Source organism: Bolinopsis microptera, chromosome 11, assembly GCF_026151205.1.
Source record: "Bolinopsis microptera isolate Bmic1 chromosome 11, MBARI_Bmic_1.0, whole genome shotgun sequence".
NCBI lineage: Eukaryota > Metazoa > Ctenophora > Tentaculata > Lobata > Bolinopsidae > Bolinopsis > Bolinopsis microptera.
The window spans coordinates 12,721,356-12,736,364 of NC_087082.1; the positions used below are offsets into that span (position 1 = coordinate 12,721,356).

The following is a 15,009-nucleotide window of genomic DNA, read 5'->3' on the forward strand; positions in this document are numbered from 1 at the left end:
TCTGACCATCAGTACAGAGTTAATACACATTACACATATACATTATACAAGGCTCGGGCAGCTTTTTTAGCCGGGAACAGGACCAGGACTGGAAAAAAAGTGCTGGGACCAGGACTTTGACTAACAAAATTGTTACTTCATAATAACAATTTGATGTATTTCAACAGTATGCTATGTTAGCAACTTGGTTGATCAGTGTTTTAAATTACCAGACAATACAAAATTTTGATTAAATTAACAAATAGCATAAAACATACTCATTATGGTATTTGGTTAATGGTTATCCGTATCTTTAATATACTAGATCCTGAGTAGCCATTTTGGTTTAACAGTGCAACTACTTTATATATTATGCATACATTACTTATTGAGATTATTGATCAACCAGTAAAAAACTTTTTTCCCACCGCCAATGAGTTCCTGATCTCCAAGCTAGATGAGGGCTTCTGCCAAAGAAGGAGTACAAGAATCAGTGTGGACAGTGATATCGATCAGGTGGGACTGACGACTCAGTCAGTTGGCGCCCCCGCAGAAAAAGCGCTCTCCTATTGGCGCCCCCCTCCCCTTTTGGGGCCCTCCCCTTTTGGCACCCCTACCTAAAATTGCCAAAGAAGGAGTACAAGAATCAGTGTGGACAGTGATATCGATCAGGTGGGACTGACGACTCAGTCAGTTGGCGCCCCCGCAGAAAAAGCGCTCTCCTATTGGCGCCCCCCTCCCCTTTTGGGGCCCTCCCCTTTTGGCACCCCTACCTAAAATTGAATAAATTAGGTTATTTTAGAGGATATGCCAGTAAACAGCGTGGGCGCCAACAGGCAATGTGACACCACTGGGGTCCTTTGTTATGCCACTGCTGCCATATGCTTCGGATTTCTTGACAGATTTCCGCCTTTTATTCCTGCAAATGATGAAGTCGATTGACTATGACTATTTATTGGATAGATACGTCAAGAGTTTACCCCTCGCTTCTAAAATATGGTGTTTGAGATTTCAAGCAGTCGCTCCAATAGCATATCCTTAAGAAGCCAAACCCCTGTCCAATGTTCGATTTTCTGCTGAGTGATGACAAGACATGCGAATTTAAGTCTCTTACAACAAATAGTAGGTTGTGGGCTGGTATCTAATCGATAGCTCCACCAAGGCTGTCATAATAGTTTTATTTTTCATCAACAGTCGCGCCCTCTGTTCTACTGTAGGTCACCATAATAGTTATAACTGAGTTCTCTGGACACATGGCTACCATCGTCTTCTTGCTCTGACCAGGGACCTTACAGTAGCGTCACGTAGTACACGATGGCACCTGGCACATGGTTAGGTGAAATTGTCTTCCTGTCATGCGTTAGACACAAATCAATGAGAATAATTCTTTTTGTCCAAGACAATTACAATATCAACCCGCCAATTAGATTTTGACTACCTTTCTTGTTCTGATGGACCTCCTTCTAGAGATGAGATTAGTTAATAGTTATGCTGTAAAGAAACTGAAGAACTGCAAAAGTGCAGGGGTTGATGAGATAACTAATGAACAACTTAAGTATGGTGGAAGTGCTCTTGTTGGCCAACTAGAGCTACTGTTTAAAAAGGTATGGGAGGAAGAGGTGATCCCTGAGGATTGGCTTAAAGGTGTTATAGTGGTTATCGGAAAGAAGGGAGACACCTCATACTGCTGCAATAATAGGGGTATAACTCTTAGGGCAACGTCTTCTAAGGTTCTTCAAATGGTTCTTCTTAAGAGGCTGGATGTTGGAATGGAGTGTCTTCTTAGGGAAAATCAGTGTGGGTTCAGACGGAACCGCTCATGGATTGATCAGATTTATTCCATCCGCACCATTATTCACAACTGCATTGAGTTTAACATTCCACTTTATGTTAATTTCATTGATTTTAAGGCAGCGTTTGATTCCATCAGAAGAGAGTTTATTTGGTCAAGCATAAGACACTATGGACTTCCTGAGAAATATGTTAGAATCTTTCAGGCATTCTTCAACGGAACCATGAGTGCTGTCAGGGTTAATGGTGAAATTGATTGGTTCTCTGTTAACTCGGGCAGTGGACAGGGTGATCCAGGGCCCTCCTGTATTTAATTTTTGTCTGAACTTTGGAATCTTTTTGGCCGAGGTTCACAAGGCAATCAGTGATGGTGCTGTACTGCAAAAGGAACTAAAGGGTGCAGATGAAAAAGTTATCATGGATAGTGACTACGCTGATGATCTGGCAGTGATGGACAATACTGAAGAAGGGCTGCAAGAGTCCACTGATCTTATAGCTTATTACACCTCTTACGCTGGGTTAAAGATCAACGCTAAAAAGACACAATGCATGGCAATCAGCAAGTGTGCGTCCCAGCGACCTTACACCGAAAGAGACAGTATAAAGCTAACAGTGGAGGGAGAACCTGTTGAACAGGTCAGCAACTTTGTTTATCTTGGTGCCAACATCAGTGGGGATGGTACCATTGACCGAGATCTTGACATCAGGATCCAGCGTGCTAATGGTGCGTTCCATCAGCTTTGGAAAATATGGAACAGTTGAACTATAAGAACGCCCACCAAGATCCGTATCTACAAGGCTGCTGTTATTACTATTATGTTATATGGAGCTGAAGTGTGGAACACAACAAAGAAGCAGATGAAACGGTTTGAGGTCTTCCATCTGACCTCCCTGAGAAGAATCTTGAAGATAAAGTGGTTCTTCCATGTCTCCAATGAAGAAGTTCTCAGGCGTGCTGGAATTAAGTCTATCGAAACTTTCATTGGTGCGGCTAGACTAAGGTGGTACGGACATGTTGTCAGAATGCCAGAGACGCGGTTTCCCAGTTTCTTACTGGATTGGAAACCAAACTATGGAAAGAGACTGAGAGGACGACCCCGCAAAGGCTGGATGGCCTGTGTACTCGAGGATGCGGCTGAATTTAAAGGTGTCGATAACATCAGCAGAGATGCAGTAAAACAGTTGGCTCTAAAGCGAGTGGAATGGAGGAACATGTTACGCCGTAGAAGAGATGTGTGTGATGCAGGCCACTCCAACGACTAGGAGGAGACCTCTTCATGTAGCATGTATGTATGTAATTAGATAGACGCCTCAATATTGGGCACTGGGCCTTCATGCCGAAGTTGTGATGAGGCGAGAGCTACCACGAGATCCTGAATCCTTATACTCGATTTCAGTGCTTCTGAATGCCTAGAATCTGTAAACCACTATCTCTCGTCTGTTCTCTCATTGTTCACATATTTAAAGAGTTAAAATAATTTCCTTCTGGCCATGTAGTAGCTAGGGTGCGATTAGATTGGGACCTATCAAATATAATAATATATAAAATTATTCAAACAATATACACATAATATAGCAATGACCCTATACAAAATCAACCCTTTAAGAATTCAAAAAATTCCCTTAACAATCAAAAATTACCCTTAGCCTTGTGGCTCCAAGTTAAGATCTAGACTGTTTATATCAACAATGTTTTTTCTCGCACCTCTGTCTCCACGGAGAGAAATCACTGTTGTTCTATCCGCATACCTGCATGCATGTTTATTTCTTGTGAAATAGCCCCTGCAGTCAATGTAATAAGCGCCAATAATACAAATTCACCGTACAGCACTATAATTCAAGGCGTATGAGGGCCTCCTGTGTATTGCAAGTGTGTAAAAAGGACGAAAAATTGATAATTTTCGCTTATATTTGATATTTGAAAGACCAAATTTTTTTAATAAATTAAAAAAATTCACATAAGAAAAACGAAATTAATTAATAAAAAAACAAAATTTGTATTTACCACGAAACAATCAATACATATTATGTTATATTCATAGATAAATTCAAATTCGAAATTCAACCATATATATTTACATAGCCATGTGTATACGCGTACTGCGTGACGCGCTTGTTTCACAAGTTGAAGATATCCTTTGCAGCCTACGGCGCGGCGATCGCGCGCTACTGCAAGCGAGAGGGCTCTGGTTAGAGCAACCATATATACACAGCCCGCCGCTCACACAGCCACACATTGTTGAGAAATCTTTAGGTGCGGTTGTAAACGCCGCGCGCAGGGTCTATTTACAATTAAATTGTTATTTTATAATTATATGTCACATTTATTAATTGATTCACGATGTCAATCCTTCGCAGCTCGGTGAGGCACAGTGGTGCATCTCGCCGATCTACCGAAGTGGTTGCGAGAAGCATTATTTGATGCGCGCGCGACCCAGTAGTGCATCGCGCTACAAATTTATTAATTACTATTGTATCACGTTGCGACCCCCCTGACGATACAGGGGAGCCGCGCACTTCGTGCGCGGCGGGTCATACAACGTATGACAAAATTACTACAGAGCAAAAATTCCAGGAGCAGAATAATTCCGGTCGTTGATCGCGCAGTACTGGCTGTAAACCGTGGCCATTATTAATGGACTGGCCCGGCGCTTGATTCACGATGTCAATCCTTCGCAGCTCGGTGAGGCACAGTGGTGCATTTCGCCGATCTACCGAAGTGGTTGCGAGAAGCATTATTTGATGCGCGCGCGACCCAGTAGTGCATCGCGCTACAAGCCCGGCGCGCGCTACTTCGTAGCACTTGCCATCAGGCCATGTAATATTTCGAAAAGAAAGTAGCGCGCGCTACTTCGGAGAAATTTAGACGAGTAACGTCCGTCAACGTAAACACTGCGATGCCAATAACGGGGCCACGGGGAGATTTCAAAACTTAACCACACGCTCATGATAAGACCCGTGTGTTAAAATTAAAAATATTGAAAATAATGCTCCTTTAAATTTTATATTAAAATTTTACCATCAAAAGTTTCGTCTCGCTGGTATGTTGTATCGCGATGCGTTACTAGCTGTGTACTGGGCCGCGCCGCGCATCCAAAAATGCAAATGCAATTCCCCAGGAAACCTAACCGTTAGGGGCCTAACTTCGGAAGTAAAAAAGATAGAGACTTCCGGTTTTTTGCAAAATGTTCGTCTTGTAAAAATAACGTTACCTCCCCAGGAGGAAAATTGGGGCTTCTCATTTTAAAAAGTTATTACAGAAAAACTGTTTTTGATGCTGCGCGCAACAAGCTAGAAAAATAACTTTGCAAAATAAACCCGTTGTTATGCGTGTGACGTCATCATGCATGACCATATTTGGAAATGCGCGTGAAGATAAGTGATAAGAGTACGTATTTTGCCGATCGCCTGCAGCACTTATTACGAAGTAGTTTCCAAAACTGTTATAGTCTTTTCTGTCCATTTTGTTGCTTTGGGATAATCAAGTGGATCCCATTAATTTTAATTGAAGTGAACACTGTTTTGAACAAAATTGAAAGCGTCTTTCGATTAAACAAATGTACAATGATTTCACATCTGAATGAGTAACTATCCAGCTGCACAGTAGTTCTTATCTTATGTGCTGAAAGTTCATACTACACTCGATGAACTTGCTGTGCACTGGTAACAGAATATTTAGAACTTTTGACTCAAACACAAAACATCTGGCTCGTAAAATTACACAAACAAACATCATATGAAGACCGCCTCTCTCTTCGCAATGATTACGTAATGTAAATGGCCCGAGGCCCCAAACATCTGCTTTCAGGGCCTACATGACAACGCTAAAATTTAAATAATAAGAGCAAGATACACCAATTACAATAAAACAGCTGAGAGTCGTTCCGATCATATGTTAAGACATCACTTTTCAGCCTATTTTAGCTCCCTTACTCCCTATATAACCAGTTTTACAGTTACAAGTTAGTTATTGTGTTAAAATTACACAAACGTTATCATATAAACACCGCCTCTCTCTCCGATTGGGCTCCGATTACGTAATGTGAACGGCCCCAAACATCTACTTTCAGGGCCCTACAACGCTATAAATAATTTAAATCATAAGAAAGCAATTCCTTACACCCCAGTTCCACGGCCGGATATTATGCCAAATTATTAGACGGAGATCGTCTACTGATATTTCTCCGGTTTGCAGTTCCATGACCGGAGACCATCTACGGTAATTTTGTTGATTCTGTATGATTATGTATGAATTAATCTCCGAGAAATTCCCGGAGAGCTCAGAGCTTAATCTCCGTCTAATACAGTTGACGGAGCCGGAGAATCATCTCCGGAGATGATCTACGGGAAATGGACCTCCGTCTAATAATTTGGCATAATATCTGGCCATGGAACTGGGGGGTTAAACCAATTCTAATAAAACAAATATTTATATGTTACTCATTTGTTTCACATTTCAAAACAGCTCGATCCAATCCGGTGAGTAAGTTAGAATGTTCTGTCTTTGCAGATATATTTACGCTACAGTTCCTTCAGTTTATTCAGACGAATGTTGAAAATGTTCATGATCTTTAAGTAGACTCCCTGAAAAAATTTGGGTAGACATAAATAATACATAATATCGACAATACAACCAAAAAGAAAATATGCGCGTATGTGCGCGCGCTTTCTGTTTTACTTAACTGACGCTATTTGCTTTATACATCATAAGTAGTCAAAAACTTGCTAGAACAGTAGAAGAATGTGAATTAAGCTATCTCTTTTTATATGGAATGGCTGGAAAAGGGTGTCACCTTGACATAGAGGCACTGTAAGATTCAGGGCCGCGCGCGTCTGTTATAGAATTCTTAATTTAAGATCATATTAATACTTACGTGTTTTTGACGATTGCAGTGAAGGATAGAAAACATTTGGCAAGCTGACAGAGAAACATAACTTCCCTTCCATCGGACACCGGTCCAAAATGAAATTCTTATCCTCATCTCAAATGAAGTTTTGGTGTATTTAAGAGATGGAACTGTCACCCTTCGAATTTCTGTCTGAAGTTAAGATAACATTATTATAAATAACATAATCACCATTTGGGACAGGTGCTAACTATTAAACCACCAAAACATGTCTCACCTACCCCGGAACAAAAATCCACTACACACATCAAGGAAACGTGCTCTCAGAGATAGACATAACTTACCTTTCGTACAGGGAAAGCTGGACACCGGTCCTAATTCTTATCCTCATCTCAAAAGAAGTCTTGGTGTACTTAAGCGAAGGAACTGTCACCCTCCGAAACACTGTCTGAAGTTAAGATAAGATTATTTTAAATAACATAATCACCATTCAAAAAGGGATATGAAATATTAAACTATATTCCAAGAATCGGAAAAAATGACAATTTTGTTGTAATTTGATTTGAACGTTCTCAATGAGCATAGAACAGAGCTGATAGTCAGGTGATGTCATATTCACGTTAAAATGTTACTAAACAGACTTAAAACTGAATGAAAATCACCTTGTATTGTACAAAATATGAACGTAGTTGTGGCAAAGTCAGATTTTCTCTACGATATAACCAGGAAGGTGAGGGGTACTGAGCTGGTACTCAGAAGACTTACAGTACAACCAGTTGTAATCTTGTAGGAACATATCAACACAGTTCAATTCTGCACTCACACTTAAAATACAGTTAAAATATTTTAAAATAAAATAAGGTATAGTCTGCTAATTATAATACAAAAATTGTAGCTGGAAAAATAACATACTGTAAAACATCAAGCTTGTAGATGATGTTTTACAGCATTAAATGAGCAATGGCAGGGAATATATTTCTCGAGCGAATGTTCTAAGAGCAAAATGTTAATTCGATTACTGTGAAACGTGAAAATAAGGATAAACTCCCTGCCATTATCCCACAAACGGTTAATCATAGCCAACAAAATCTGCATCACCCACTGCTTACCAACGAGGAGGTCTTACCTATTAAAGCAGCATCAGATATTTGTTATGTTTTTACAAATGATTTAAAACGTTACAAAATTATGATTCTTATAATTACAATAACAGACGATAAAATAATAATAAAACGAGACACTGACCTTTTCCAGAAGAAAACAAGCTTAACATGATACTTTTACTACACCAACTAAACTTTACCCTGCATTTATTTAGCAACTACTTCCCAACTACTTTGTAAAAATGTAAGTTACTACATCAAATCCCTTCCCTATCTTTCATAACTAAATTTGGTAGCTCATTTCCTTCCTGGTGTGAATTCCAAGGCAGTCATTGAGCCAGCTCAACACTATGATCCACAATCTAGCCTAATGCAGTGTTTTTCAACCACACAACTAGCAGGATCGAATAGGTGATCTTAACTCAATGAGTACTTCATGGCTCCTCACACAACAGTCAATTTCTCAATCTTTCTCTCAAAAATAATGTTAAAAATGTATATAATAAACAAATAATTTTCGCAACTACTCTTTTTGGATTCAAAAACATGTAAACATGTTTTGCTCGACAAATTTTCGTTGAATTTTGTTGAATTTAGTCAAGATAAAAATATGTAATAAAAATAATATAAATGCAATGACTTAACTTGGAATAAATCAATCATAAAATAAATTTGTCACGATACATAAAATAACTGCAATAGAATCAATCTGACTTATTTAATACTTACACCGAACAATTGACACAAAATAAATAATACTTGAAATCGACACAAAATAAATCATACTGAATGATACAAAATAGGTTACAAGGACTTGCTTGCTCTAATATTTATAGTGATCTGTACATAAAATAATTGTGAGTATTAATTTCATAGGTGAGCTTGTTCAAGACTTCGAGAGCTATGAGCTTTAATTTTTGTTTTTCTCTAAGTTTCTTGACAAACTGATTGTCCTCAATGGAATCGGTTGATTGCCTATTAGTAATTAATTTATCTACGGCACCTGATAGTTTGTCGATGTCTTTTTGGTAAGATAACAATTTGGTGCTTATGAGTTCAATTGAGTCCGTAATCCTACTTGTATAGTATGCTAATTCATTATGCTGTCTATTATTATTACTGTCTTTTGGATCCTTAATACAACTAGATGATGCCAAGGCTAATCTGCGACTACTACTGTCTAAGTGAATAATTTCATCTGGGACAGCGTTAAGAATTTTGGAAATACATTTAGCCATGTTGCTGTGTTTAAGCTTATCGTATTTTTCAGGATCAGAGGGAAACATTTCAATCAATAATTTCAACATTGACGAAAAGTTTGCTGGCAGCTTTTGTCTGCTAGGATTTTCCCTATCAATGTTAATATTTTCTATTATTTCGCTTGACGTTATGATATCAGGTGTTAATAGTGGGCCCTGACCTAATAGTTTACGCAAATTGGAGAAATCTACCCCACCATTGACAAAAATGTTGCAAGCAAATTTCTGATAGATAGCAGCTTTGGTATTTAGAATTATCTCAATCGTTGATGTCAATATATTGTGGATTGGGAAATCAGGAAATAACTTTGATAAACATGGTGGGCATGATGACAGACAGTTTTCTGAGCGACATTCTCTAGAGGAAAAGAATTTAAGGTCGTTTTCCGAGGACAAACTCATATATCGTTCATTAGTATTGGAAACGACAAAATTTGAAATGCGATAAACGTGTCCTGCAAAGTCTTGGATGTTGGACGTTATAAATTCTTTGGTAAAAACAATGTCAGGAATAGGACTTCTTTGATGAAATGCAGTGATGGCAGAAGAAACTGTGCTACGATAAGTTTTGAAATTGTTTGCAGTTTTAAAGTATCTGGAGATTTCTTGACGTTTTAGGACATTAAGCAGGAAACTCTCTTGAAAGTGTTTTCGATTGGTAAAACTGTGAGCAGAGACCTTCAGTTGCCGAAAAATATCTTCCATGCGTCCGGCATGCACTGACAAAAAGTTAGTAAGTTCGAATGTTGGACCCATGTAGTAAACTATGCCGAGGAAGTAAATAGAATTAATAACTTTAAGAGCAGTAGGTATCGTAATCTGTATTTCTTTCAAAGTTTTAAACCATACAAAAATTATATTATGAAGCAGCAATGTGGAGGCACCTGACCGTTTAGACTCATCTTTGTATCCAAATATATGAATTTCTAGAAGTGCTCTGAAGTAAGTATAATAAAGGCATTTAGGACATTTGGTCACAATTGACAAAGTAAAAATATCCCCGCAAATATTACAGGACAACCCGTCTGGAAATAATTTCATTTCTAGTTTCTGGACAATTTCAATTAAATTCTTAAAAACTGACTCGCCAGATTTTTCGTGTTTTGATCCGTAATCAAAATTACAACAATTGGATATAATCTCATGTACTAATTTTAATGGTCCGTCACCTTGAGGTCCTGGAATGTGTTTGAATGATTTGAGGGTTTCGCCTCTGAGACCATGAAGACATTCATTTCCCAAAAGTTCAGCCCCTTCAAGACCAATTTCTTCAGGTGATTTATCAGGAGTAGCCATGAATAGAATAGGGGGTCGCCTTATACCCCCTAAGTCATTTTTCAAAAACTCTTTTATCTGTTCGCTATTCATATTATCAAGACGCTTATGTGGCCATCTTATTTTCATTAATTCTAATGCTGAGGCGGGTTTATCTTTTAAATCTTGTAGCGATTTTCCGCGATTTTCAGGATTTTCGAAGAACCCACCTTTATTAGCATGTTTTGTAGTTTTGTCGAATGTCATGTGTTCAAATTTTACAATTTCGTAATATTCATAATGATCTATAGGGAAGCATTCTAATAAGGTAGGATTACGATACGGTCCACTCTTGTTTGAACCATTCTCAACACTCCTTACAGGCGCATCGCCATTCACAAATTTTAATCTGTCCGTGAATTCGATTCCGCAGTTTGTTTTAATTGTAACTTTAAAGGCAGCTAACTGGTTAGTTCTAAATTCTTGTAATGCCTCTTCGCTTTTGGTTGTCGAAGGAGACATAGCTATGTAATGGATGTAAATTTGCTCGACAGCTTTTTGTAAATCCCCTTCACATAGATCATTTGATTGGTAAAGGGACTTGCTGTATAAAGGCCAAACGACAAAAAGGATGTAACTTCTGTTTAAAATAACGGCGTGATCATACCACATTGCAAAGCTCCTTGTAGACTCAGCTTCTTCAAGTTTTTTTCTAAGAAAACTTTCGTCGTATTTTTGGAAGTCGCTCTCACAAATCAAACTATAACTCTTTAAGGTGCATTTCACCTCGTCAATCGACAAATTTTGGTAATGCTCTTTTGGTTTGGCCTTCAAGAAATTATTACCAGACTGGAAACTTAGGGAATGTTCTCTAATTGACATAAGGTCAACTAATCGTGAGTTAGCTGCTACCTGTTTAGGACATGATTTAACCAAATCCCAACCTTCATACAAAAGTGGTATCTGGGGAGTCCCCAGCAAAATTGATTGGAGTTCTCTTAGTATTTCAACTTTTTCATCAGCGACACTAGCTGGAGGAATTCTTGGGATATAAAGATCGTCAACTAGAGGGTGGGGCTTGTAGCGTGTCCGAGCATTACTGTGGACAGCAAGTATGGGTCTTAACTCACTGTAAATACCATGATTTCTCGGAAGTAAAAGGTAATTTAAGCAGACAGATTGTGCATAATCGGACAATCTTTTCCCTCCTTTAGGGCCAGTTAAACTATATTTTGTACCCAGTTTAAAGAAACTTGGTTCGAAATGGTACGTAAGGACGTGCGAACAGTATTCATTAAACAGGTCCCCAAGCTCAATATTTGGATCGGATGACTTAATGTGGCGATAATCTGGTAGATTAGACAGATGTTGCTCGATGTCTGTTTTAGAAAATTCAGTGCAAAATATAGTACGGTCTAAATTCTCGACCTGACTTCCTGAAAGACCACTGCCATAGTGGATAAGCGCACTAGCCTCGGTTAAATGATCATTGAATTTTGCAACATTGATGGTTAGTTCCGATTTGTACCGCTCAAATTCCACTTTTAATTCGCTCAAAGATATTTCGAAATTTTCGACACTTTTATCGTAGCTAGAAAGAATTTCGTAGGAAGTCCTGCAAATGCATTCATGGATTTCCTTAAAACTCTTTCCACGACCTAACTCGTTATTAGCAAATCCGGATAAAATTTTGTTGCATCTACTTTTCAAATTATCACCTCCGTCATTGTTTGACAAATTAAAACAAACACTACAAGGGACGCCTTCTACTTGTGGCCTACTGTTTTCATGTGAAATGCGAATTTGATCACTCCTATAAGTCTGCTTAAGAGAATCTAAAACCTCTTTATTATCGGCGATACACTTGGCTTGACCAATAATTCGACGAAAATTTCGCGAATCCAAGTAATTACGAACGTAACCAAAATAATGGGGAAATTGATTCACATGGTCTTCTACGCGTCCGTCAAATTCTGACAATACAAAATGTGCCAAAATGTACTTACAGAAAGGAAGCTTTGAGTATCCAGATTTGACTAACGCAGAGTATACACAGTCGCTAAGAAATTGAACTTCTATTTCGGTACGTGATCGTTTGCTCATTGTGCTAATAAAAACTAATTACCACGAACGAGGAAAATACAAAATGTACGGAAATAGGAAAGAAAATGTTGAATATATATATATTGCAAGCGAGCCCCAGAAACAATCCTAATTATAGAATGACATATCTATAGGTAAAAGTATCCAACGCGAAATAAGAGCGCAAATTAGTACAGAAACACATATCGGCGCGGCGTGAAGGGATTGTTATTAAAAAGTTGAAAATTCTGCTTTTGAACTGTAAAATCGGTTTTGTTGAACGAAAACTAAAAATTCAAAAATTCTTTTAAAGATTGAATTTTTACCATCACTATTCAATCATTGTGAATACATTTATGGCATTTTGTGGTCAAATTTAACTATTCTTGACAGAATTCCTATGCGCGCGCAATCTAAACATGAATTGTAATGGCTAATTACTTGACAGACACGCGCGGTGTCTTCAGCTGTATCGAAACTATCATATTGGTGGCGCGCCCGCTGGCCGGTAACTTTTCCTGGGTCTCGGCGAAATGCGCTACTGGGCCTCGCCGAGCTGCAAAGATCAATTAACAGTTGACATTGTCTGCAAGCAATTTATGGATGGATGGATTCGTACCATTTTACTGACACCACGGCATTAACTTTAACGCGACTTTACACAAAAACCGTAAAAGATATACAACTGAAACTTTTTTGACGGGGTCAAATGCTTTAATGGCCTCCAAATTTGTAGGTTTATAACCTACCAAGACGCGCGCCGAGTTGGACTCGTCAACGCGGTCCTGTACGAATATATGGAACAGACATTTTACGAGTATCACCCGTTAACCTCCAAATCAGCTTAGAAAACCTTACCACCTGCCGGGCTAGATAGAGGTGATCGATTTTCAACAGCAAGTTTTTTTGTCGCGCCTCACATCAAGTTCACCAGCTTTCGCACGCTGCATTTAGCCTAGTAGTTATGACAACGACATTACTTTATGATCTTTTATTTTTAGCCCAAAATCAAACTTTTCGGTTTAATTCAAAATCTAAGTTGTCCCAAATTTGGCTCTTGTGGAGCTAACTTTAAATTTACGAGACGGAAATTTTGTTGAAAACCGGAAGGATCTATTTATTTTACTTTTGGAGATATACCCCAGCCGGTAGGGTTTGCTGGGAGCATGCAAAATATAAAAATTGGCCAATTATAGGAGTTTTAAAACCTCAAAGTTTGTACCCCCGCGCCAAGTGGTGTCAAACTCAAAACCGCAAATTTAATAGCTATAAACATTATTTTAGTCTCTTGAGTCTTGACACCATTTTAGGGTTATACGGGTTCCTGCTAATATATAATTATATAACTGATGCCTTCGCGCTTGCAGTAATTCGAAGACTTTGCTTTAATTACCATATTATGAAATAGGATAACTAACGGATAATTAAACGGATTAAACGGATTAAACGGATTAAACGCGATTCAAAAGTCAAATTACAATGGTAATATCTGACCCAATATAAATAGTAAATTTACCCAAATAAAAAGTTGACACACCACACACGCTAGAACCCCTGCGGCTGCCGGCTGCAGTGCACGCTTCGCGTGCAAGAGAGAAATATATATTTACAAATTGTAGCAACCCAAAAGTTAAAAAGTATATAACATACTTACGTACCTGGGGACCACAGGCTATTATGTTCATAAACATTGAATAGAGATTCGGATTTCGGCGGAATGACAGGCTAAGCTGAGCGCGAGCACCGCCCAGTAATTAATATATAACATACAAGAGAATGAGAATAAAATTGCAACCACTATAATAAACAAAAAATAAGCCCCGCAAATCTTCAGAATGAGATTTATTTTTTTAATAATTTGAATATGAAATCTTATAAAAGTTTTCCGAGTCTTAATTCATTATATTACTATTAGGCAATATTGTTATTGTTAGGGATTTGTTTAGAGGATGCTTTAGGGAATCTTCGTTCATGAGCTTTGGTAAGGAACCGTTCTACTCCTAGGTCTCCGATGGTTGTAGGCGGGTGTCTGAAGATCTGTCCAATTGCAATATCAGAAGAGTAATGTTTTACTTTGTGGGGACAAACAGTGACGGAAATCTTCGTAGACTTAGAGATGGCAAGTGCTTAACGGATGATATTCGTAAAATATTTGTTTCATCGAGTCCAACTCGGTTCGTGTCTTGGTAGGTTATAAACTTACAAGTAACAAGTAAGTGCGCAATACATGAAGCTCATCTTCGATGATTCAGATTGGATCAGGGAAAGGAAGCTCTAGAAGAAGGTCGAATGACTCCACATTTTTAGTAGAACAGTGTTTACATGCCCTATTCTAAAGTTTATGGAGATGCATGCCGTGTCTTCGTTTCGATGTTGTATTGATGCGAGCTTGTTCTGAGATGCGCAAGTCTCCTAGTAGGTAGTGCTTGTCATACGTTGTATGACCCGCCGCGCACGAGAGCGCGGCTCCCCCTGTATCGTAGAAATTCTACAGTGTAGAATTTCTACACTATAGTGAAACGACAATGGGGGTCACGACGTGATAGGAATCCTAGTCTACTGTCTGCTGTGGCCGTAGGTTGATCGACAGGTATGTCTTGCAATCGAATCTTGTCTTGATGAGGTTACCGTTAATTAGTAGTTTTCGCTCTTTGTTCAAAAAAGGTTTTCATAGCCTCGCTGACTTTGAGAGGG

The 15,009-nt window shown here is 38.6% G+C and overlaps 1 protein-coding gene and 1 long non-coding RNA gene across 4 annotated transcripts; one reads left to right on the forward strand and one right to left on the reverse strand.

The window, feature by feature from the left end:
* Window positions 1-1,430: 1,430 nt before the first annotated feature.
* On the forward strand, window positions 1,431-2,084 carry LOC134823643 (uncharacterized). The gene has a single exon (XM_063835178.1). It carries the CDS (start codon window positions 1,431-1,433, stop codon window positions 2,082-2,084), a length of 654 nt encoding a protein of 217 aa, XP_063691248.1.
* A 3,232-nt stretch (window positions 2,085-5,316) lies between these two features.
* Window positions 5,317-12,580, reverse strand: LOC134823438 (uncharacterized). 3 transcript variants are annotated; one of them, XR_010161300.1, is made up of 4 exons: window positions 12,240-12,580; window positions 6,962-7,065; window positions 6,645-6,809; window positions 5,317-6,354 (listed from the first exon to the last, which is right to left on the reverse strand). It is a non-coding gene; the product is annotated as an uncharacterized LOC134823438 (long non-coding RNA). The 3 variants fall into 3 exon arrangements; XR_010161299.1 differs by lacking the exon at window positions 12,240-12,580 and adding an exon at window positions 7,280-7,466 and having other exon boundaries at window positions 5,380-6,354; XR_010161301.1 differs by lacking the exon at window positions 6,962-7,065 and having other exon boundaries at window positions 5,380-6,354; window positions 12,240-12,574.
* Window positions 12,581-15,009: the final 2,429 nt, after the last annotated feature.

Excerpts from the sequence above, each read along its gene's own strand:
- LOC134823643 (XM_063835178.1), top strand. The coding sequence starts at position 1,431 with ATGGACCTCCTTCTAGAGATGAGATTAGTTAATAGTTATGCTGTAAAG.